Below are 23,146 nucleotides of genomic sequence, written 5' to 3'. Positions count from 1 at the left end.
TTTCAAAGAAACCCATTTCCACTCACCGCAGTCTATCTCATCTGATTCATCAGCACAGTCGGCCTTGTTGTCGCACACCAGGTGGGACTCAATGCAGTGGCCACTGTGACACACAAAGTCTGTGACTGCAGGGCAACTGTGCGGCTCCACAACATCTAAAAACACACACAGATAAACAGTTATTAATATTTATATTCATCATCAGTTAATCTTATTTAATCTTTTTTAGGATTGACCCACTACGACGGGAAACTTATCTTGCCTTTTCCATTCAGATGAATCAAATCTAGCATTATGTAAAATGATTCGATGAACATCTGTGTCCCATTAAAAACTTCCTGTTCTCTGCACCAAAGGACACAAGCGGCGGAGGAGACAGTAAACAAATCAGGCAAAAGCCTGTCAGATAAATCAAAGTATGCCGCCTCCAGCTCAGCCTTGTTTGAGCCAGAACACGGAGGAAGGAAAAGAGATCAGAGCAGAGACAGCATGCATATAACTACATTACAGTATGTGGATGTTAAACTTTAAAGGGCTGAGACATTAAATGATGTCTGGTCAGCACGGTTAATACTAGAGATGTTCCGATACCAGTAGGGCTGCACAATTAATCGCAATTTTATCAAAATTGCAATATGGACTACTGCAATACTCATATCGCAGAGAGGGGGCAATATTTGTTAAAGGTAAAATATAAAGGTAAAGTATTGTGGTGCTGCAGAGACGTCCTAGTCTACAAATCCTATCCTACAGACTAAAGAAAACATCTTTGTTTGGTACAGATCCTCGCAAAAATCACACTATAATCATTTACATTTTTTTTTTATATTTTTCAATGAAAATTAGAATAATTCTAGAAAAATTCCCTCCAATATCTTAAATCATATCGCAATTGCAATATCAGTCAAAATAATCGCAGTTAGATATTTTCGTCATATCGTGCAGCCCTAGATACCAGTATCGGGAAAAGCCTCCAATACCACCTAAAATGCTAGTATTGGTATCGGAAAGTACTGGAGTTTATTCACTGATCCGATACCACGTAGTTTAGCCCTGAAGTGTAAAGTAGTTTATAAATGTTCTTTTTCCGTAATGACTGACTGTCAAACTGGATAATAAAAGAAAGTACTACGGTGTTCATTGTTTGTGTTTTTACATGTTTTACAAAAAACCTGAGCATCACGGAGATATAAATCATATCACATCCATACAGGGATAGTGTAATACAGCTGTTAAAACATAATAAAATATATGACACACTGGTATCAGATACGCAAGTTCAGGTTTCGGAATCGGTATAAGGAAGCAAAAAATGGTATCGGACCATCTCTAGTCAATACCATCATAGAATAAACTAAAAATCCATATAAGCATGCATTTAAAGTTGATGGACGTTGTTTGTAAGTGGCAGTTTGGTCCTTGCATGCACATCTCTCCATCGGTTTTGATCTGTCTCAGTTTGTCCGTCTGTAGGTCAGTGTTTCGCTCTCTGTGTCAGTGTGTTTGTATTTGTGTGTTGCAGAGGGCCTTGGCAGAAACATCCCACATGGTGTCCAGCCTGGTTTCAGGTCCTGTTTAATGTGTAACATCTGTCTCGCACGTAAACATCAAACAGCGTCTGTCAGCAACGGTCATCCCACAATAAAGTCTCAGACACTCTAACTCTTCTTTTCTTTCTCTGTTCATACACTGAGTGTGCCAGTGGCATCACAATTTCATACCATGTACTATCAAAAAAAAATATGAAACAGGATATTTATATCTCCCTTGCGAAGATTAATGGGAGAATACTTTAATTAAACAAGAACAGAAGATAGCAAGGGAGAATGTAATTTAGTCCACATTATGTAATATTGCCGGAAACTTTTTTTTAAATTTCAGATTAGATTTCTTATTCAGCGAAACCACCTGAATAAGTAATTGTAAAAGTAAGTGTACTTTTTTACCCCCCCCCCCCCATCAATAGTTAGTGGACTTTAGACATTTTATTCAGTCACTTTGTCAGTCAATTCTCGGGTAATTCAGTAATCTTCAAAGAAAAGTGAAAAGATATTCTCATGGCTTTTAGGCAAAGTTAGATATGTGCTGGTATGAAAAGCTGACTGACAATAAATGAGTAAACAAATCTTAAGCATGAATATTTTTTCTCAAACTATCTAAAGTTCAGTAAAAAAAAAAAAAAAATTTAAATTACAGAAGCCAGAAGTTAGATTTGTATTAGTTTGTGTTAATATGTGTGCAGAGACTTTACCTGGTGGTGAGATTTTTGGCTTTACACAAACTTTCCACTCCAGTGCTCCATTTTGGGACAATGGAATTTCAAGACATTTCACATGTCCTCTACCCACATACTTGCACTTTTAAACCCTCACACATAGACGAAAGTGCTACAAGGTATTTAAGTTACAAAGGTGAATCGCTTTATAGATGACAAAGCAAAGCACCAAACAAGGCAGTAGGCTATTTGTACTAGCACTGTCACACAATACCACTGTAGTTCAGCTTTAATTAGGTAGCTGACTAGTTTCCATTTTGAAAATAACATTCTATTGTTTGTATAAATCACAGAAATTAACATTTTATTAAACAAGCTTATATGCTTTTTTCCCCTCCAGAGCACTAGATGAAAAGATCGATACCAGTCTAATATCTGTGAATTATGTATGAAGCTAGAGCCAGCAGGTTGGTTAGCATCGCTAACCATACATTTTTGGACTTTCGGACAGAGCCAGGCTAGCTGTTCCCCCAATTTCCAGTCTTTATTCTAAGCTAGGCTAAACATATGAGTGGTATTGATCTTTTCATCTAACTCTTAACTCTGGTAAAAATGCACAATTTCCTGAATTGTTGAAATATTCCTTTGGAGAGCGACTTAGCATTACTAACTAGTTTTTTTGTTCAGTTAATTATACTATCAAATGATTCTTGTCTAGTCTAGTGTTGATTGCAGTGGCAGTTATTTCTCTTATGTATTTTTATCTTGGTTTGGATAAATAGGCAACGCTTACACTGCTTACAAAATGAAATGTGTGTGCTGTTCATATCACCTACTTGGGGCACAGTCTATGAACTCCAGGTCATCCAGGGCAGCTCCTCCACTCATGTCCCTCGAGCTGATGCCCTCGAATATCAGCTCGAAGTTCCTCAGCTTCCTCAGAGGGATCTCTGCTCGGTTCCATTTATGCCCTTGATGCCCCGTTTTGTTCCATGCCTCCCACAAATCGTTCTCCGTCTGTGGAGAAGAGCAGCGTTGACAGAGGACAACGTCAACTGTAATCATTTCATAAGAGCCTTAAAGTGGATTCAAGGCTACAGCAGTGATTATTATCAGAAACATACATGTCAAACTTTGAGTATCAATAAGTCATAAATCAAGAGTGAAGAACTTTAAAATGAGCTGAAATTAACTTTTGGGCAGACTGCTGAAAAAACAGTGAATACCATACAAGCGGAGTCATTAAAGTGTCATCAGCATAACATTTTAGTAATAAGTTTCCCCCCTGCTCAGATTGAGTTATGGTAATGGCTTTCTCTCATGCCACATATGGAACATATTAAAAGATAGACCGATGTGTGTTCCTCTGTAAGTCCTCTCTGTCTTTTCCCATGGTACAAGCCGGGCACTAAATCATGACTAATGCAGCTTTGAAACAACAAATGGGACTTGACAGAGGTTTAGGGGATATATGTTGTTACGAGCCAGCATCTCACCTGCGGTTTTTAATGTCGTGTCAAGAGCATGAATGAGACATTTACAAAGTCATATCGCATCACATTAAAGAGTCAAGAATATGAAGAACTAGTACAGTTATTGGTAAAGCAGTACAAATTGTTCTCTATGTTCATTATTCAATTTTAACAAAAATACAAAAGTTATATATATTATTAATAGTCTCAGATTAAGCCAAGGAACATTGAATTTGAGACAATTCAGACAAATCCTTTTCAAAAAAGGATAAAAGGAAGATTGATGTGCAAACACATTGTAACAACATCAGCCTCTCTGCAGCACTGGCTACAGTCAAAAGCAGTTACATCTGCAAAAGCATGAAGCAAAGCATACAACTAAACAAAGCATTAAAGTATAAGACTGGTGATATTCTATGTGTTTCTTATTGTCAACAACTCTTATGAAAAGACCAAAATCCAACAATGAATTGATCCTACTAACAGGTATTACCTGTGTAGCCAACGCCTGATCTTATTCCTCTATGCCATAGAACTCCATTGTTGTCCAAAAACTACTAAAACACATCAATGATCCACACTGTTGCACTGTGGAACATGTTCTTTCATTACCATGAACACGGGTACTGTAGATTATTCTGAGTCGATCCAACATACAGTACATGATCCTCCCGCAGTAAATACTCACTTATGCACCAAATGTGTATTAATCCACAGAAAATAGTCCTAAAACAAATGCCCTATTTACTGCAGTTTGACCCTTATCCTTTACATGTAAACCTGAAGCAAGCCTGATGCATCACCACATGCTTCCTAAAGAAACCTGACAGCTAAAGAGGAGGTAATATAATATAGATTGAAAGAGCCTTACTGGGACTTGCATTTCAATTACATACATTTTGTGGAAACATACACTCACAAACATTTTATCTTGTTTATTGCTTGAGGTGATTAGAGTGCTTTTTTAAATCTATTTCAGCTTCAGGTCAATAGAAAGAAGCGCTGCTGTGTAAAACCACTGAATGTTTAATAGAGGACACTATAGATTTAACTACCCATCCTACTGAAGTTCATGAGTCTCATATTAAGACTGGTATACCTCTGCAATTATTCATAATAGCTGAAAGGTGACATAATGGGCCCTATCTTGCACCCGGCGCAGCGCAAAGCCCGACGCAAGTGTCTTTGCTAGTTTAAGACCGACGCAGTTGTCAATTTCCCGTGTAGCGCCCGCGTCGTTTAAATAGCAAATGCACCTGCGCCCATTTGCGCCCATGGGCGTGCTGGTCTTACAGGGAGGTGTGGTCAGGTGAATTCTTGGCGTATTGCTATCTTGAGGCAGCGGGAAATGATCGCGCCACTGACCAACAAAATCTGGTCTAAAGTCAATAGCGCAGCATTTCATTGTTATTTTAACAGCAAATTAGTCAAATGCGCCTAGGCTTATGCACAGTGTGTGCACACTATGCTTGTTACACACACACACACACACACAGGGAAGCGCAGCAGCACACAAACATGCAAAAGATTACAAATAAAAATATTACAGTGCAAATCCGCCATCATAATAGCAATGCGCCAAGGTACAAACGCACCTGGCTTTTAAAGGGAATGGGAGATGACACTCTGAGTGGTTTATTGCATGTTAAATGGCAAGGTGTTGTCAAAACACACCTATGAATTAATGAAGACACTAAGTACAACCCTTTTGAACCATGCGCCCGGCGCACGGACCCTTTTTTCCGCCGTCAAACTAGCAAAAGTGGATTTGGACACACCCTAAACGCACCTGCGCCATGCACTTCATGCCGTGCGCTTAGATCGTTAAAATAGGGCCCAATGAGTGCATGATCTATAATTCCATTTTAGGACAGTGTCACAATGAAAATCAATCTCAGAAGTGTCAATTGTTTTGGCACTGCAGATGAGTAGGTAAACAGGACACAGTATAACTTCTAACGTAAGACGTCAAACTTACTGTACTTGGCACGATGTGGCCAGATGTTTGACTGCAGTAAAAGAGACCTGGTCTGATATACTTAAAACCATAGGACAAGCAATGTCACATCCTACTCTGCAGTTTGAAAGCCTATTAATATGCACCCTTGGGTGAGGAATGCACAGGCTGTCTCCTCTGCTTTACGCCAGTGCAGCCCTGGCTTGAAATAATCTTGTTACTGTGAGAGTAGAGCATAGATTAACAGGCAGCGTTACAGCAGGATTCATCCAGATTTATGTCATGGAGCAGAAGCTCAATCCATAAAAGTAGCCTTGGAGCGACAGATGAGTCTATGATACTGGCATATGTAGCTCACATTTGATGTCTCAGTGGCGTATCAGTCGAAGCATTTATTTGATCAATTTGAAGGTTAATTTCCTGAGCACACAGTCAAGGCAATGCAACCAAAAAATTGCTCAAAAGAAAGTGGATATACCTTTGCATAATTTCTTTTTATTACCCCCCCGGTGATAGTCAAGAGGCCAAAAAAGAACAAAGACAGTTGCAATCACAATAAAATGCTTATTTTAAAACATTGTTAAAAAAAGAAGCTTATTTTATCGAGAATGTTAAGTCCCCTATGTTTTAACCATTTACTGAATGCTCCACTAAGCTGAAATCCAATTTGTATTCATGGCTTTTTCATTGTATGGAACCGCTGGCAGCTGTTACTCTGTCGGCTCACCTTCAATTCAGAGTGCATCTACTTTTTTATTTTTTTATTATAGAGCCGCTCTACAACTACGCTTCAAATCAAGAACCCGTTCAAATGATTATCTTTGTCATGCTATATTTTACTCAGGTAGAACGTCCTTTCTTTGTCTGACTGGAAGATATTTGGCTCACCATAATGGCAGGCCACATTTTAACCCATTCCATCATTTATAACTACATAAATAAGCAAATGTCAGCCTATGTAGCATCATTTTAAAGTAATATTTTCATTTTTTCTAAATCATTCTAAATCATAATAAAAATGAAGGCATACAAACAGCCTGCTCTCAATTTTCTGCCTGCTCTCAAAAAGTTTTAATGAAGTGTGTTTTACAACAAGTCTATTTTGACGACGATTCATTTACGGGATTGATCCGGCGGAAGTCCCTCTTTTTTGGCCGGATGTCCCTCACCTTCGTTTTCTTTGTGTTGGCATTCTAAACTCCGTTAACTGCTCCTCAGATCTCTGCAGGGTGAATCCAGACAGCTAGCTAGACTATCTGTCCAATCTGAGCTTTCTGTTGCACGACTTAAACAACTTTTGATCGTACACATGTTCCACCAAAACAAGTTCCTTCCTGAGGCTATTTTACAGATGCACCGTCATTGCGTCCGGCGCATAGCACCGCCCAAGACGACTGTCATTGGTTTGAAGAAATGGCAATAAACCAGAGCACGTTTTTCTCCTATCCCGGAATGCTGTGTGGACTAGCCAGACCCTCCTAAGCAGCGCTGTGGAGGAAGGTCGGGTAAAGCAAGACTAGCCTGATGGTGACCGGTGATTGGAGAAAATAATCATATTGCCCGACCCTAACCAAAACCATAAAACAGAAAATGTGCCACTGTCTTTTTGGGAGTGACTCTACTCTCATACATTCTAAATATCTGGTGGATCTCTTTGTCTCACATGCAGTGTTGCATGTTTAAATTGTCTGCTGCACCACCCTCCTGGTTCATTCCGAAACCCGGCCATGTCCAGTCCACTCACTGCTGAAGACTGTGTGATGAATAACGACTCAAGCAGTTCAAAGGCTTGGTGATATAAATACTGTAGACAGGACTGTTGAGCCCCTTATGAGACTTCACAGAGGGAAACACTTGCCATGTAAATATAATCCCCTCCCTCCCACTCTGTTTCTCTGCCCATTAAAAAGTCTCCAGCGTCATTACCATAACTGCCATTGTTCTTCAATCAACCTTTAAAGATGGTTCACACTGTATTAAAGGTGCACTATGAGTTCCTGCAAGGTTTCAGCGTGATTTCATTTTTGTCTCAAATCGTAGTTATCTCTCCTTGATCCGCTAGCTGCCTGCCCCCTGAATAGACTGTGAAAAAGCCCGGTCTCGGGAGACAACACAGGGGTCGTACACGTCAAACAAACACTAGGGGCATAGGCTGTGCACCAAAATACAACAAACCACGTTCCAGCCAATCACCGACAAGATGGTTGGGGGAGGAGGTGCTTTTAGAGCAGCAGCCTTCATTTCAGTGAAAAAGACTGGCGCTGGGTGCTGGAGACTGGGTGCTTAATGTGAATAAAAAAATATAAAAAGGCAATTAGGACAGCCCTCCAATTAATACCTTACTTACGTGTGGCAATAAAAAGTATTAATGGGAGTGCTGTCCTTAATTGCCTTTATGTTTGCCTTAATATTATTATATTACTCCTCATCTATAAACCACGTTTAACTGCACTAACTTGTATGAAAGGAGCTCTACAAATTAATTTTGTTAGCTTCTTAATGGGATCAATTTATAGTCAGTTTTGGGCTTTTCATGGCATTTGTTGACAATAAAAAAAACACAGACTTACTCTTGCAGGCCTCTATGACGGCAGCATGGTACAGTACTAGTGTCATTTTTTGCAAGAGTAATGATATGTAAATTGTGCAAGGCGGAATACAAATCCTTGCTGTTTGAAGGGGGGAAAAAAACACATATTTACATGAAAACTCGCTGACGTGTTTCGCAAATTGCATAAAATGGTTTCTGCAGCACAAACAAGGACACACTAACAATCATGCTCGTGCTGCGCATATGTATGTATGCGAGACAAATCTGCACACTCGCACGCACAATTGCACATTAAAGAATGAATCTGCACAACTTCTGCACCTTGACCTTGAATCATAGCTGGCAAAGTGAAAAGAAGTTGAGACTGGAGAGAGCACAGGATGGAGGCACAGTAAATCACAGCAGAATTTCAATGGCAGTAATTCTTAATCCCTGAAAGTCAACCATGCATAAACTAACTACATGGCCGAATGCTTAAAGGAATACGCCCCGTTTTTTTGAAATAGGGTTATTCACCGTCTCCCCTAGATGTAGATAGGTGGGCAAACGTATTTTTGTCTCAGTGCATGCATTGCCTTAGTCCGGCAGCGCCGCCGCTAGCTTAGCTTAGTGTAGTGAATGGAATCCTTTGTTGCCGGTTAGCATGTCGTGAGTAAAAGTGAGCCATTACATTACATTACATTGTATTTAGCTGACTCCTTTATCCAAAGCGACTTACAGTTGCTATATATGTCAGAGGTCACACGCCTCTGGAGCAACTAGGGGTTAAGTTAACTTGGGGCTGCTGTGGGCCGAAGGGTGACCGCGACCCCCATGACTCAGCTCAACCCCTCAAAGATCGCAAAAATAAACTGGCAGAGGGATTGACAGCCGCACCGCTATTTTTACCAAATTACTGACACCACTAGACAGCAGCGCTAATATGACGTGATTCCAATCTACATTAACATGATTTAATATAATCAGGCTTTACCCCTGACCGAGTGTAACCATGGTAACCACTCTTGATGGAAAACGACGGGTCTACAGGGTTCGTTTTATTGACTATCATGAGCTGGCATCAGTTAGATTCATAATTTTTTATCGTGATTGTGTAAACCAATATCAGAGTCCAAACACACTGCGGCAGATGGTTTACCTTGATCAGCAGGCGGATTATTCCTGAGGCCTTGTGGGAAATGTAGTACCAGAAGGAGAGCTTGCAGATGACGCTCGACTCTTTCCAAACAGAGCTCCTCATATGAGCTTTATCGCCTTTGAGTCCAACTGGTGTAGCTTCCAGCAAGACGAAATGACCTAAAGAGAGAAGAAAAAAGAGAAGTAATGGTGAAGAAAGCAGCGACGAGGAAGACAGGGAAAAGAGGAATTGATAACCAACTATGTATGCGAGCAGCTCTCACAGCCAGAGACAAATCACAGCAAGGTCACGAACAGTGTGGTAGGGGGGTAAGGGCTAGGGGTCGCAGAGTTATCTCTGACACATTTCCTAATATCTCACTGCCTTCCGACACCCGCGGACCTGGGAACTTTTTATCGTTATATCTTTTACTACTGAACAAGCTTACATTTTACAGTTAGAATCCATTCAGATCTTCATGAACTCAAACACTTTTTTGATATTTATGGCTTGTATTTTTCAGCATTAGCCATTCAATGTATTTACATTCAGTAACTATCTCTCTATATAGTAGTTTTCATTGTTAGCGTGTTGGAGCCTGCCCTTCATGCTCTGGATTGTCACACGAAAGCAGGATTCACAGCAAATGAGGTGTGCATGTAATCCAGGGTTTTGTTTTTAATAATATCTCATTTATATCAGCCTCACTGTTCACTCTCACAAAGCCGTATCAAAGCTGTGTTACCTTTGAGATGTTTAGGAGAAGCCCCTCCATTAGCGGTGTGTGCAAATGTAGGCTACAAATGTGTTTATTTATTCATGTGCATCGCATTTTACCATGCACACAATATAATGGAATTACAGCGCTAAAACCCCTACATCAATCACCTGAAGGCTCACCTGCTATTCACATACCGTGAAGAAGCTCATTGATTTAGTCATTAATTTAACATTTCTGGAGAGCTACCGCAGCATTTTGGGTTTAACAGGTGGAAATTTGAAAGTCAGCTCATTGTGATTATACAAAAACAGCCAGAAGTGAAGGTGCAGTTTAGGAGGAGGCTAGAACAGTAAGGAACTTAATTTTTTAATGAGAAATCAAGAGTTAACAACATTTTATAACTTTTAAATAAGTTGACTATTTACGTGTGCATGAGTGACACAATTGTGTACACATACCGCTTTCATCCATCAACGTGTGATCATATGGAGGCCGTATGCTTTTCACAGATCCGGTCCCTAGCGTCCAATCAAAATTATTGGCCAGGGAGCTCCTCCAGCCACAGCGCCCGTTCTCAAAGGAGCAGGAAGTCCCACAATCCTTTTCATCAGTGCCATCACCACAGTCATCTGTGAAGTCACAGCTCTGCCCCGGAGTGAAACATCCGCCATTTTCACAAGGGAGCAAACCTGAAGGACAGGAGACTGGAAAAAAGATAAATATAGAATAAAAATAAATCATATCATTCAGACTCCCTGTGTTTGTTTCCCAACGTCAGTCTGTAGCTGTGAATGTTCTTATATGCAAAGTTATAGGTTTCCCAGCAAAGATAAGGTATGTTGATGTGTGTCTGGCGAGCATGCTAACATTTTATTGTATGGCGAGACCTGGGGGTCGGAGGTCAAGATTGTGAGGAGGGAAATACACATATTCATTTTCTTACTCAAAGACAGATGAAAGGACTGATTAGACTTGCATGTCTGCATGGTTAATATCAAGCTACTGCAGCCCATTAGCTTAGCTAAACATAAAGACTCAAAAGCAGGGTGTAACAGTTAGCCTGCTCGGTCCAAAGGTAACAAAAGCTACCTACCAGCTAGAGTGCATTTTTCTGTCCAAGCCCGGCCCATGTCCGACAGAGCAGTAACCGAACCCGGCCCGAGCCCGACGGGTATTAAGATATTTATGTCCAAGCCCGACCCACAGTTAAAATCTAAGCGCACGTTAACACAGGCACGCACCTACATAATAAGCTTTTTTAAATTAAAAATGTTCAATGCCTTACTGCGCTGATGTGACCGAGCTCAGTTCGGGTATCCATCCTCTACTATGAGCACATCTGAAGCTCACTACTGAATCTGAATCACCATCTTATTTGTTTAATCTGTAAAATCAAAACAAAGATTTCAGGAAGTTACTGCTTCCGGCCAAGTAACAGTCTGGCACAAAATCCCCTGTGAAACTGCAACGTGTCGCTTTTACGCTTTGGTTTTTGTATGGATTAAACAAACAAGATATGACATGTTTGTCAGTGAGCTTTAGAGGTGCTGGTAGGTGTTTTTTGTTACCTTTAGACAGAGCCCAACAAGCTACTTCCAACCGTTTTCAGTCTTTATGCTAAGCAAATATAACCATATGCAGGCTGTACCTTCAAATTTACTGTGTTAACTGAAGAGTGGTAACAATCTTCTCATCTAGTTCTCGACAAAAAAAGCTAAATGGCATAGTTCCCAAAATGTCAAACTACTCCTTTGCAAATTGGATAATGCAATAATAAATTGTGCTTCAACAGCTTTAACAGAACCCCAAGAGGTCTCTTTAAGAAGCTTAGGAAGACAAGGGAGCATGGGGCTATAAGCCCAAATCAGTGTATCATAGGGTGGCGGTGCTGCAGGAGACTCTAATCTGCCTCTTTTGGCGTCAGGCATTCCAGTGGGGTTAGTGCTTGGTTTTGGAGAGTGTTAGAAAGGGAGATGAGGTGTGATGAACAGGGGTGGTCCCTTTAAGTGAAGGAGAGAAAGGGGTACAAGTCCCTCCTAATCCTTTGTTCCTCTTTAGATGCACAGGACCAGAAGCAATGCGCCCCAACAAAGGCACATAGACAACCAGGAAGCCATGGCTCCCAACTGTGAAGCCAGGCTGCCTCACCACCTGATGTGGAGCATACTGGTGGATCAGTTTAAGAGAAAATTGGTTAAAGCCAATAACCTTCACCTGTTACTACAGCATCTGACTGCACTTATGTGTCCTCATGAATTGCAGTACGTCTTGTTATAACTTTGGGGCTCTGCATTGCCGTGTATGATGTGAACTTCAGACCAGGGATCCACTGGACCCACTGTCCTGATATACAGTATGTCGGTATAGTATACTGCCCCCTGGTGCAAAGATGTTGCTCCAGATCAACTTTTTAATTTATACCTCTGGAATCAGAAGTCTGACGGTTAAAGTGAAGCAAGTTGTCTAATAATGCCAACAAAAGGTGTCATGATGTGATCCATTGTATTTTTGTCGTTCTTGATTTCAGTGTCAAAAAGGAATATTAAATTGAATTGATGATTTGCACCCATAAAGGTGTTAATTCAATTATATGATTTAGCATTGAGGTGAGTTGGTGGTTGTGTGGTGCTGGACTGCATTATATTCAGAGGTGTTTGCAATATTCTGCATGTCTCATGTATGTAAATAGAGAAGGCAAACTAAATTAGAAACACCTCTGAATGTAATGTAGTCCACAGTACAACACCACCTTTAACTATGACCTCAATAATAAAGATATGATTCATCATCAAAGACTGAACATTATGAGCTTCGTAAAGGTAGATGGCAGGCCTGTTGGATTGGACTGCATTAAATTAAACAGGTGTAGCTAATAGTATCCACTGAATGTAAGTGACTGTTTGTACAGTAAATGTTCCTTACAGCTTTCTTCAGACATGACAGGACATTTACAGAATGTGAAAAATTATATGGAGGAGGAAGAGTTTTTTGTTTTTGTCTGTATTTTGCTATTGAAGCGTTATTATCATTAATGACCAGCATGAGCACGATGGATATCTTTTCCATTTCTCCTCTAGTGAACCCAATACATTTTCTCATCCATTTCATAGTTCAATAAGTAAATATTTCTGCTGCCTAGTTTATTAAGTCTGAAGGTGCTAAAGCAAAGAATGACATAATGTTAAATTTGGACTCATGTTTCTGATGTAACATTTTGCAGGATATTCTTTCATTTTTCCATGCAGATGGCATACACACATACATAGTAGTATCTGAATGTCCTAAGCCTATGTTGACAGCGCATAATGTTAAAATACTTGGCAGATATTCTACAATGTCTTGTTAAAGTCAAGATAAAATTCCCAGCCATAAAAGAACACATGATGGGGGTGCATGCAGTGTGTTTCACTACTCCATCATATAATGTGATATAAAATGAAGCGGTGGAGGAAAATGCCCCTGAGGCGCTTCAGTATATAATTACAGTTCCTGCTGTCTTTGGTCTCATCAGTATTACTGTACGTTCTGTGCAGCCTGCAGCAGCGAAGGAGACAGTGAGAGCAGACACTCTTCTCCTTGCCTGGCTCTCTTCATGGTGGGATGAATTGTCAGGGCAGCGGTGTTACTCCCTGTCTTAACCTTCAAGAAATCCCTCTACTGTCACACAAACTCACACCCCTTTCTATTTCCATCCCACTTTATTTGTTGAAAATGACCCTGTCATGTTTTGAAAATAAAAAACACTTCTTCTGCCCTTTCTCCTTTGCAATATTTCTTAACAAAGCTTATTATATACACTTGAATCCGTATGAGAGATACTGCCAGCTCCTTTGCTTAAGCTAAATCACTTACAGAACATGTATATATAATAAGCTCGTTCGTGCTGATGCACGACTTTTGAGTAAGTCTGGATAGGGTTGTACAGTAGCTACATTCATAAAACATAATGTCTGTAATGTCTGCCTCCACTCCAATACAGCAGAGATGAATCAAATTTAACAGCAACATCTCTTTCCAAAGACAGTGTCCCGTTACTCTGGATAATCCACAGCATACACTGTCAACAGCCTTCTGAGGGCATATTTCTTCAGTAGAAAGTAGTTACAGTGAAAATTTATCACAGTGAGGTCTGTGGTTTATTCGGAGTAAACAAGGCTTTGACTCTGCAAAGACGCATTGCTGCTGAATGCTTTAAATGATAAATTTTTAAAGCATCACAAACAACACTTCATTCACCTCCACTGTGTTCCAACTTAGGCAGAATTCTCTGATGTTGATATCTCAAAACCTGGATGAATTAAGCCAAAACTATCTGTAAAAACCACGAGAGGTATGTGAGAAAAGGTTTCAGCAGCAAACATTGTAAACATGCTGCTCAAAACTGAAATATTGTTCAAGCATCCTTTTGAAGTATTGGTGAAGGCAACAAGCAAATCAGGAGAGTAATATGATAAACTGTTGGGGAGATGCTTAACAGCATTAACATGGAAGCATAATTAGCATCTCAGAGAGGCCGCACTACTTTAGAGCTCTCTAGTGACTGATTAATACACTGACTCTGAGGGAGTCTAGCTATTCACTGTAATCACTTATACTGACAAATGCAGAGAGACAGCGAGACAATGAAGAGAAAGAGACAGCTGTAAGGAAAATCCAACACATCACACTTCTGCTGCTGGACAGGAGCCTCCTCCAGCTCATCTCAAAAAGACATGGGGACAAGGGCCACACAGCTTCACAGTTTTCTGAGCACAGACAATCCAGAAACTCTTTCTTCTCCCCGACATCCACTACAAGAGTAAGGCAATACATTTAATAGATCCAATTATAGCCGCAGTAACAATGGCAATAAATCAGCTCTTGTTGCTTTCTCTCGCATCTTAAAGGGTCCCCTAATAAACAATGTAAGGGATGCAGACGAACTTCAAATAGCTGAATTGATCCCAAGTCCAAAATACAGACAATGATTGAACTTGCTTTAGTCAGTGCTGAGACAGTGACAAACACTGTGTGGATATCAGGATGTCAGGAATCAAAGAACCAATGATTTCGTCATATCTTTCATAAATCAGGAAAATAATGTAATGTGGCACTTGGGGCTCCACAGTCATGTTCTCCTCACACTGTCAGTCATGTTTAAACATTTTGAAATATTCTTATATGGGAAAACAGCCCTAAAGGGATACAGTTGTGAAGTTATCTACTAAAGACAAGAAGAAGACTGCAATTCCAGCACTCTCCTTGTCACAATGGAATTAAAAAGCTGCAATTGACTAGCTCGTTCTGTCAGAACAATAATAAAAAATCAATATGTTCCAGCTCCACACTGGCCTTCATCTGGCCTCCAGTCCTTGGAAGAGATAAACTGGCTTTTTATTATTGCTCAAGTACAAACAAGCCAGGCGTTTTACTTTAACAGTGCCTTGTTGAACCAAAGTCTACTGAACTGAACTTTGAAATGTTGTTTTAGAGTTTATATTGTGTTAAAGTTGTCAAAAGGTCGCAATTGTTATGTAGCAACAGTGCACGCATACTGTAGTGTCTCGTTTGGCTTTAGAAGGCGGCCCAAATCATCAACAGTTTCAGATCCATCTCTAAACAAGGCAAGGAAGAACATGATGCAGATATAAAGCCATGTTAGTGCCTCTGTGAGACTTCAGTGCTTTGACCTAAATGCTAATGCTAAATGATATTTAGCAGGTATAACGTTCCGATGTTAACTATTTTTAGATGTTAGACTTTTTATCATGCTAAAATTTGATGACTAGCACAAAACACAAAGTACAGTTCAGGCTGATGGGAATGTCATTAGTTTTGCAAGCATTTTTTTGGATGCAGAAGAGAAAAAAGATCTTAGCATATATAAAACAAGGGAGACAAAGTAAAGTGTCTACCTGCAGGAGGAGTGTTGTCCTCTACTCTAGCTGAGGAGGCGAGCAGACACCCTGGAGAAAAAGTGATGTCATCCAGGCAGATGTCACCCTTTTCACTTCGGCCCACCTTGCCCTCAAACATGACCTGAAAGTCCCTGTTGTGGCTCAGCGGGAATCTCCCTCATCTGCCAATAGTTGCCTTGATCTCCCGTCAGGTTCAAAAAGAGATGAAATTGCCCTTCGCTTTTCCTGTACACACTGAGGGTTCCAAGGCCGTCTCCAGACATGTGAAAATAGAAACGCATCTGGACAAACGACAGAAAATGAGAAATATGTCAAAATAAGGCACCGACTTACAGAGTGTGCAGATGTGAATGATACTTTTCAAACATTTCCCACTCTAATTTCTTCTCATTCACATCACAAAAGTGTAGACATATTACATATTAACTGATTTTGCAGCTACATATTTGAAGAAAAATACAGTATGCAATCAAACAAGTCTGAGGGACAGGCATATAGTATTACAAATTGTAATTGACAGAATATGAAAGTAAACCAAAAGTATGGGCATAGAAAGGTAATTAAGTTTTAATCTTGTCACTAGATCTATGCACTTTCCTTTCAGTCCTTGTCCTAATTAAAGCTTGGAGAGAAAAAGTGTCTCTCCATGACAGCACGGAGACAGTGATATGTTTTATAGGTTTTCTCTACAAATGGAGCTACAGCAGCAAAATTACACACTCCATCTCAGGATAGAGATTACCCCATCCTTCTCTTCTCACTTCTCCCCTGCACAGCACTCCCTTCAGTTTAATTGGTGCCTTTTTGCTATCTGCGTGATTGATTGACAGGTCAGGAGTGGAATGAGACAGACACGAAGCGCAGAGCAAACTCAGCTGTCAATCAAGACATCGTTCCCGGTAGAGCATCAGGCTGACAGCTGGGAGGACGCACACACATACACACTGACACACTACGAAGTGCACAAGCACATACACTCAATTTGTAATTGCTTGTTTAGTTGCAACACATTTTCAACTGCAAGCTTAAAGGAGTAGTTTTGCTTTCTTGCCTGGAGTTAGATGAGAGGCTCGATACCACTCTCATGTATGTCCGATAAATACATAGGATAAATATGAGGCTACAGCCAGGAGCCGCTTAGCTTAGCATAAAGACTGGAATCAGAGGGAAAAATGAACACGTTATATATTGTTATTATTTAATGGTCCAGCAAATTAACCCCGTAAAACCACAACTTGTTTTTATACTTTGGTTTTTGTACGGATTAAACCGACATGCTATAACATGTTGGACATGACATGGAAAGAATTGGACAGAGCCAGGCTAGCCGTTTCCCCCTGGTTCCAGTCTTTATGCTAAACTAAGCTAACATTTCCTGGCCTTAGCTTCATATTTAACAGACAGACATTGGACTTATCTATCTTCTCATCTATTCCCATAAAGTCAAACTAAAACTGCAAATGTGATTACTGTAAATATACCAAAAGTGTTGAATTCAGCTCTTCGTGTACACTTTCTTATGAAGCCATTTATCTCTAGTGAAATGGACAGAAATTGTATATTGGTCAGTGTTACGTTTTGTTATTTCCTGACTGGAAATTATATTCTGAATTGCATCTACAGCATGAGGTTTACACTGTTTCTACAGCCTCTTCAGTTATTAGAACACTGGATAATAAATACCTTATACCTATATAATATAAACATATGCAGTATCTTCAATTAAAACATACCAAACAGAGACTAATGGAAATATACTTTTTTGTTCCTTTAAAATGGAAACTGCAGGAAGCTTTCAAATTAGATCCACAGAATAAGTTTCAGCATTCATGTCAGGAGTGCCAATGTTTTATTACATTTTTTTGTTTTTCTTAAAATTATTCCTTCTATTTTATATGTTATAGCTTTTTGAATTTCATTTTTATTACTTTGGATAGTATTTGTTTATTTGAAGCCATATATTCTATGCAGAACCTTTGTTCTCACGGGAGCATCAATGCAAAAATAAATTGTCAATTCATTAATCGTGTTCTTCCAGTTATTACATTTAAAATGATGGCATCATACCAACTTGTTTTATAATTTGAAGAATGAAGTAAAAAATAATCTTTAGTCTTTATTGTAGTCTTGTTTTCTTACCTTGCACTGAGAGCTCCTGCGGCTCAGTAAGGGTCCTGATATGCGGGCGGTGTCTCCGGCTGCCTGGGGGAAGGAGCCCTCCAGGTACAGGTAGTGCCCCGAGGGGTCTCTCAGGGTGTGGTCACTCGATGGTCCGGTGCCAACTGTGGGAGTGCTACCCGCTTTGATCAGCCAATCAAAGTCATCCTGTTGACACTGACGCCAGGAACAGAGGTCAAACTCAAAACTGCAGCGCCCGCTAAAGCCCTCTGAAAGACAGCAATAAAAGAAGAAATCAATCCAGGTTATACAATTGTCTGAAAATTAATCTTTCGCAGGGTGTCATCAGTCAGACATGAGAGGAGGCCTCACTGCATATGTAGGGGTCTTCATCAGAGTTGTCCCCGCAGTGGTTGATAAAGTCACACAGGTTGTCCTGAGGGATACAGTGGCCATTAGCGCAGGCGTACTGCTCAGTTGTACATGGCCCGTCTGAAGGAAGAGGAGGGGAGCAGTGCAGGAAGCTGACATCATCTATCACCACATCACCCATGTAGCTGATCCCTCGCTTCGCCCTAAACATCACCTGACAAAAGGACAACAAACTACTGTAAGGATCGACTCTTTGCCCTGTCTGTCAACCTTTTTAAACGCCAGGGTTAATATCATCAGACAAGGCATTGAAACATAGACGCTGTTTTAATGAGTGATGTTTTTCTGCAGTCAGTTGATGAAGGTCTCAGAGAAAAGAGAAAAAGGGCACTTGGACTCTTAAAATGAGGCTCATAGCTGATCGGTGTAAAAATGCCCTTCAGCTGCAGATTGAACCATCAGAACAGATCTGACTGTCCGGTCTGACAATGATTAATGTGCATTAATGTGCGTGACTATTTCTGCCACTGTTCATCACACCCCCAACCGGCATCGTCAGACACCACCTACCAAGAGTCTGGGTCTGTCCAAGGTTTCTTCCCGAAAGGGAGTTTTTCCTCGCCACTGTCGCAATAGCTACCACTAATGCTTGCTCTTGAGGGAATTATTGTAATTGTTGGGGCTTTGTCTTACTCTGTCTGTAAAGTGTCTCGAGATAACTCTTGTTATGATTTGATACTATAAATAAAACTGAATTGAAAAAATAACTGAAAATGTGGAAAGGCCGTGGTATTTGGTCAAAGAGATGCCTGCTCCCGTGCAATGACACAGGACCTCTGGCTGTGTAGTCACACTGACCTGGAATAACCTCAGCAGGCAGACACCATGAAGGGACTGCAACTCTGATTACCGTCAAACTCACAAGTTAAGAGTCATTAGACTGAATTAGACTCAATCAATTCATTGATCATAAAGTCTGGGTGTCTAATTTAGCCTGCCATGACTGAAATTAGGCAAATTACATTGATGTGCACAGTCACCTAAGAGGCTGGCCTTTAAACTGAATGTCAATAATCTGAATTGCACGTCTATTAATGTAAAAGTGATCATAACACTGGAATATACACCATGTCAAAAGGGCTCTTCACTATAAACTATTTTATCTCACGTAAAGCCCAACATTGCAAATACTCAGAAATGTGGTCAGTTCAAGAGTTATGAAAAGTAAGTAATGAACAGATGTTGTTGCATCAGAAATATCTCTTTTTGTGTTATACTCAGATATGTCGGGTGATTATTCTGCTAACAAAGCAGCAGTTTACACAATAGAAAATGGTCCATATTGAAAGTGAAGAGACATAATCTTTGCGGAGAACAAATATCACCCAATGCAACAGCTGCAAAACAGATATTCGGTGCAGTATTATTGATTACAAAAACATTTGATATGAACCATTACATCACATTAAATTTTGTTGTATAACACATTTAAAGGTATCTCTAGTAAATTACAGACCTGGACGTTGTTTGATAACCCCAAAAACACTTCTCCTCTTCTCCATTTGTTGCCTTGGTTACCAGTCTGAGACCAAACCTCATGAGTGACGTTTTCATACTTCAACAGCACCTACAAATAGAGTGAGAATAATAAATATGAGTTTTCTGATAAAACCCTTTACACTGAGTATTATTCTCCGGCTGAATACGGTATTTTCACTCTTCTTACTTGCAGCGATCCCACTGTGAATCCACACATGTAGTACCAAAAGACCAGTGTGCAGTATGGCCCAGTGGAGGAGATGGCAGGTGTCTGGAGGACAGTGGTTTGACCGTAGCCACCGTTGGAACTGTCCGCATACATATACCAACCCTCTGGACTGCCTCTATCAGAGGAAAGACAGAAAGTACAGAACAACTTCAAGAGTTATTTCCCCAACCTGTGAGTCCAGCAGTGAAGTTAGTATCAACTGAGAGTTTGCATCATTACTGGGTTTGGGTTTGTTGTGCACCCGAGTGAAATTCTGTCATTGTATTGATTTTCTTGTATATATGTGACCTTCTATGAAACACTACTGCTCTAAGAGACGGCCTCTGGACACTGATTGCTTTGATTGTGTGCCACTTTTTTCATTCCAAGTACAGATTTTTTTCTCTCGAATGTTTTTTTTGTAATGGTAAACAAACCCTGTTCTTTTCTGCAATTTGAAATTCACTAAAAACTTGTTTGGTTCCTTCTCCTAGTTTACTTCCAGTGGCTTCCTGAAATTCAAAGATCCCTTCCAGATGTATACAATACTCTGTTTTGAATGTTAATTTGTGTCTGAAATGGGGAGGGGGGCAGGGGGTTTCCCCCAAAAACGTATCACTTATTATTATTATAAAATGACTTTGTTAAATATTGTTGAAATTACAAAATATGCAATATTTTTAATTTCTAAGTTTATTTTCAGGACATCAGATGTCTGGAACTTTACCGTTCATGTAAGATTCATGCTCAGTACATGTGAACTGGTCTTTTTTTTAGATTACACCTGTAGTCCTTGCATATTTAAGGTGATCACAGAAACTTTTCCCCCTCAGCCGTTGAATGTCAAAACAGCCTTCTGGTGTCAAACTCTGCAAATACATCATTCTGCACAGTCAAGGTCAAACATCCAATAAGCAAGCATGTTTTTTTAATGGAGGGACTTTAAAGAAAAGGTTTTCAGCTTAGGTCTTATTTGTATTACTCCAACCATGTTTACTTTCAGTTATGACAACCAGAACTGGTTAAGTTAGTAGAATAATCGACTAGTAAATCAACAAAGTATTATAACGATTCTGAGAACTGATTATTATTTTATGTAACATTCTCTAGTTCCAGTCTCTCAATTGCAAGGATCTGCTTTTTTTCTTATCTTATGTGATAGTAAACAAAATATCTTTGGGTTTTGGACTGTTGGTGGGCCAAAACAAGTGATTCGAAGATCGGCCTATATCTGCTCCAACCTTTTCTGATTCACTTTTTGAAATTTCTGTGGTGCAGCTCCACTTGGGTTAAATAAGACACAGCTCTCCATTTAAGTTATGCCCTTTCAATTCAGAGCCAATCAAGGGTGCAGCAGGAGCGAGGAAGGAGAGTTTCAGGCAGACGGAGGGGTTACGAAGGAAGATAGTGACTATAATTTTGGCTGACGGAAGAAGAATCTACTGGTCAAAGTGCCATTTTCTGCTACCACTGGCCACTCAATAAAACATAGATGAGGACAATAAGGTCACTATCCACATCCATATGTGCCACACTCACTCAGCTCGCAGTACATTTAGCTTTTAGTGAAGTAAAAAGTGATAACGCATAAAAGAGAGAAATAATTGCTCTAAATGCCTATTTCTTTATTTATTGCCTATTATTGCCTAATACATTGTATCACTACTGTGTACCTGTAAATGAATGGGTTGACAATGAAGTTCTCGAGTTTACAGTATATCATTTGTTATTTACCTCTTGTACACTTTTAATTAATTTTCATCACCAATAATCTGCCTATTATTTTCTTTATTAATCATTGATCTTTTTGTCTGTAAAATGTCAGAAAATAGTAGAATAGAAAATAGAAAAAAAGCCCATTATAATGTCCAAAAACCTAAATTACATCTTAAAATTGCTTGTTTTATCTGACCAATAGTCTATAACCGAAAGATATTTCTTTTACTTGCTTAAAATCCTCACAGTTTGAGAAGGTGGAATCAAAGAATACTTGCCATTTTTGTTTGAAAAATTGCTGCAGTTGCATCGACTAATTGATTAATTGATTCATAATACTGTAACAGAAATAGTTATTGTAATAATTATATTATATATAAACTATTTAAAAATAAACTTTAATTTACTTTAACTAATCCTGGGGTTTGGTGTTATTCGATATGTTGACAGTCACATTTAAGTTGTGTTTGTTAGCTGTGGCTGTGACAATATATATATATATATATATATATATATATATATATATATATATATATATATATATATATATATATATATATAGTCATTTGCTGGTACTCACAGGGTGTGGTCATTAATAGGACGGTGGTACTGTTCTCCATCATGAATGTTCATCCCATGGTCAGGGGACCAGCGAAATGCGTGGATTGGGTCCAAAGAGGAGTAGATGTCATTCCAACCACAAGTGTCACCACCTTCAAAATCGCACCATTCCTTCACTGGAGAAAGAGACAGGTAAATAAGTACAGAAGGGAGGGGCAGGAAAGACACAGCACTGTGAAAACATTACAATGCAATAATGAAAGCCTTCTATGTAGACATTCTGAGAATGTAAATGTTTTACCACAGTTTAATTCATCTGAGCCATCAGAACAATCCCGTCTGAAGTCACACACTTTGCTGTTGGCAACACACTCTCCATGTGCCATACACACAAACTCTCCATCAGGGCAGCTGTGGGGCTGAACTGTGGGAGCTGGAGTGGTCACTGCAGGGTTTGTGGTATTCACTGTGGGGAGCTCTCCTGGAACAAAGTACGGTAAAAAACACAAAGCAACAGGTGAAATTAAAAATAAGGGAACACATTGCCCTAAAAAGTTCATATTTTCTGTTATGGCATAATCATTTACCTTCATATGGTTCGCAGTCCAGGAAGGAAAGGTCATCAATGGCAATGTCTCCATTAAAATCATCTCCAACTGTACCTTCTATCAAAATCTGACAAAAGAGAAAGCGAAAATAAAC

General features: G+C 39.7%; 1 protein-coding gene across 1 annotated transcript in view; it reads right to left on the bottom strand.

Moving 5' to 3' along the window:
* The window catches only part of malrd1 (MAM and LDL receptor class A domain containing 1), a 52,956-nt gene that overhangs the window by 12,751 nt on the left and 17,059 nt on the right, over nt 1–23,146 (bottom strand). The window contains 13 exon segments of the mRNA XM_078281047.1: nt 27–155; nt 3,052–3,232; nt 9,334–9,491; nt 10,492–10,737; nt 15,928–16,078; nt 16,080–16,211; nt 18,070–18,317; nt 18,421–18,634; nt 19,937–20,047; nt 20,147–20,303; nt 22,464–22,620; nt 22,746–22,925; nt 23,032–23,119. Of these exon segments, the coding sequence (XP_078137173.1) occupies nt 27–155; nt 3,052–3,232; nt 9,334–9,491; nt 10,492–10,737; nt 15,928–16,078; nt 16,080–16,211; nt 18,070–18,317; nt 18,421–18,634; nt 19,937–20,047; nt 20,147–20,303; nt 22,464–22,620; nt 22,746–22,925; nt 23,032–23,119 (2,152 nt within the window).

This window comes from Sander vitreus, chromosome 22, assembly GCF_031162955.1.
Source record: "Sander vitreus isolate 19-12246 chromosome 22, sanVit1, whole genome shotgun sequence".
NCBI lineage: Eukaryota > Metazoa > Chordata > Actinopteri > Perciformes > Percidae > Sander > Sander vitreus.
This window is presented reverse-complemented; position numbering and strand designations above follow the sequence as displayed.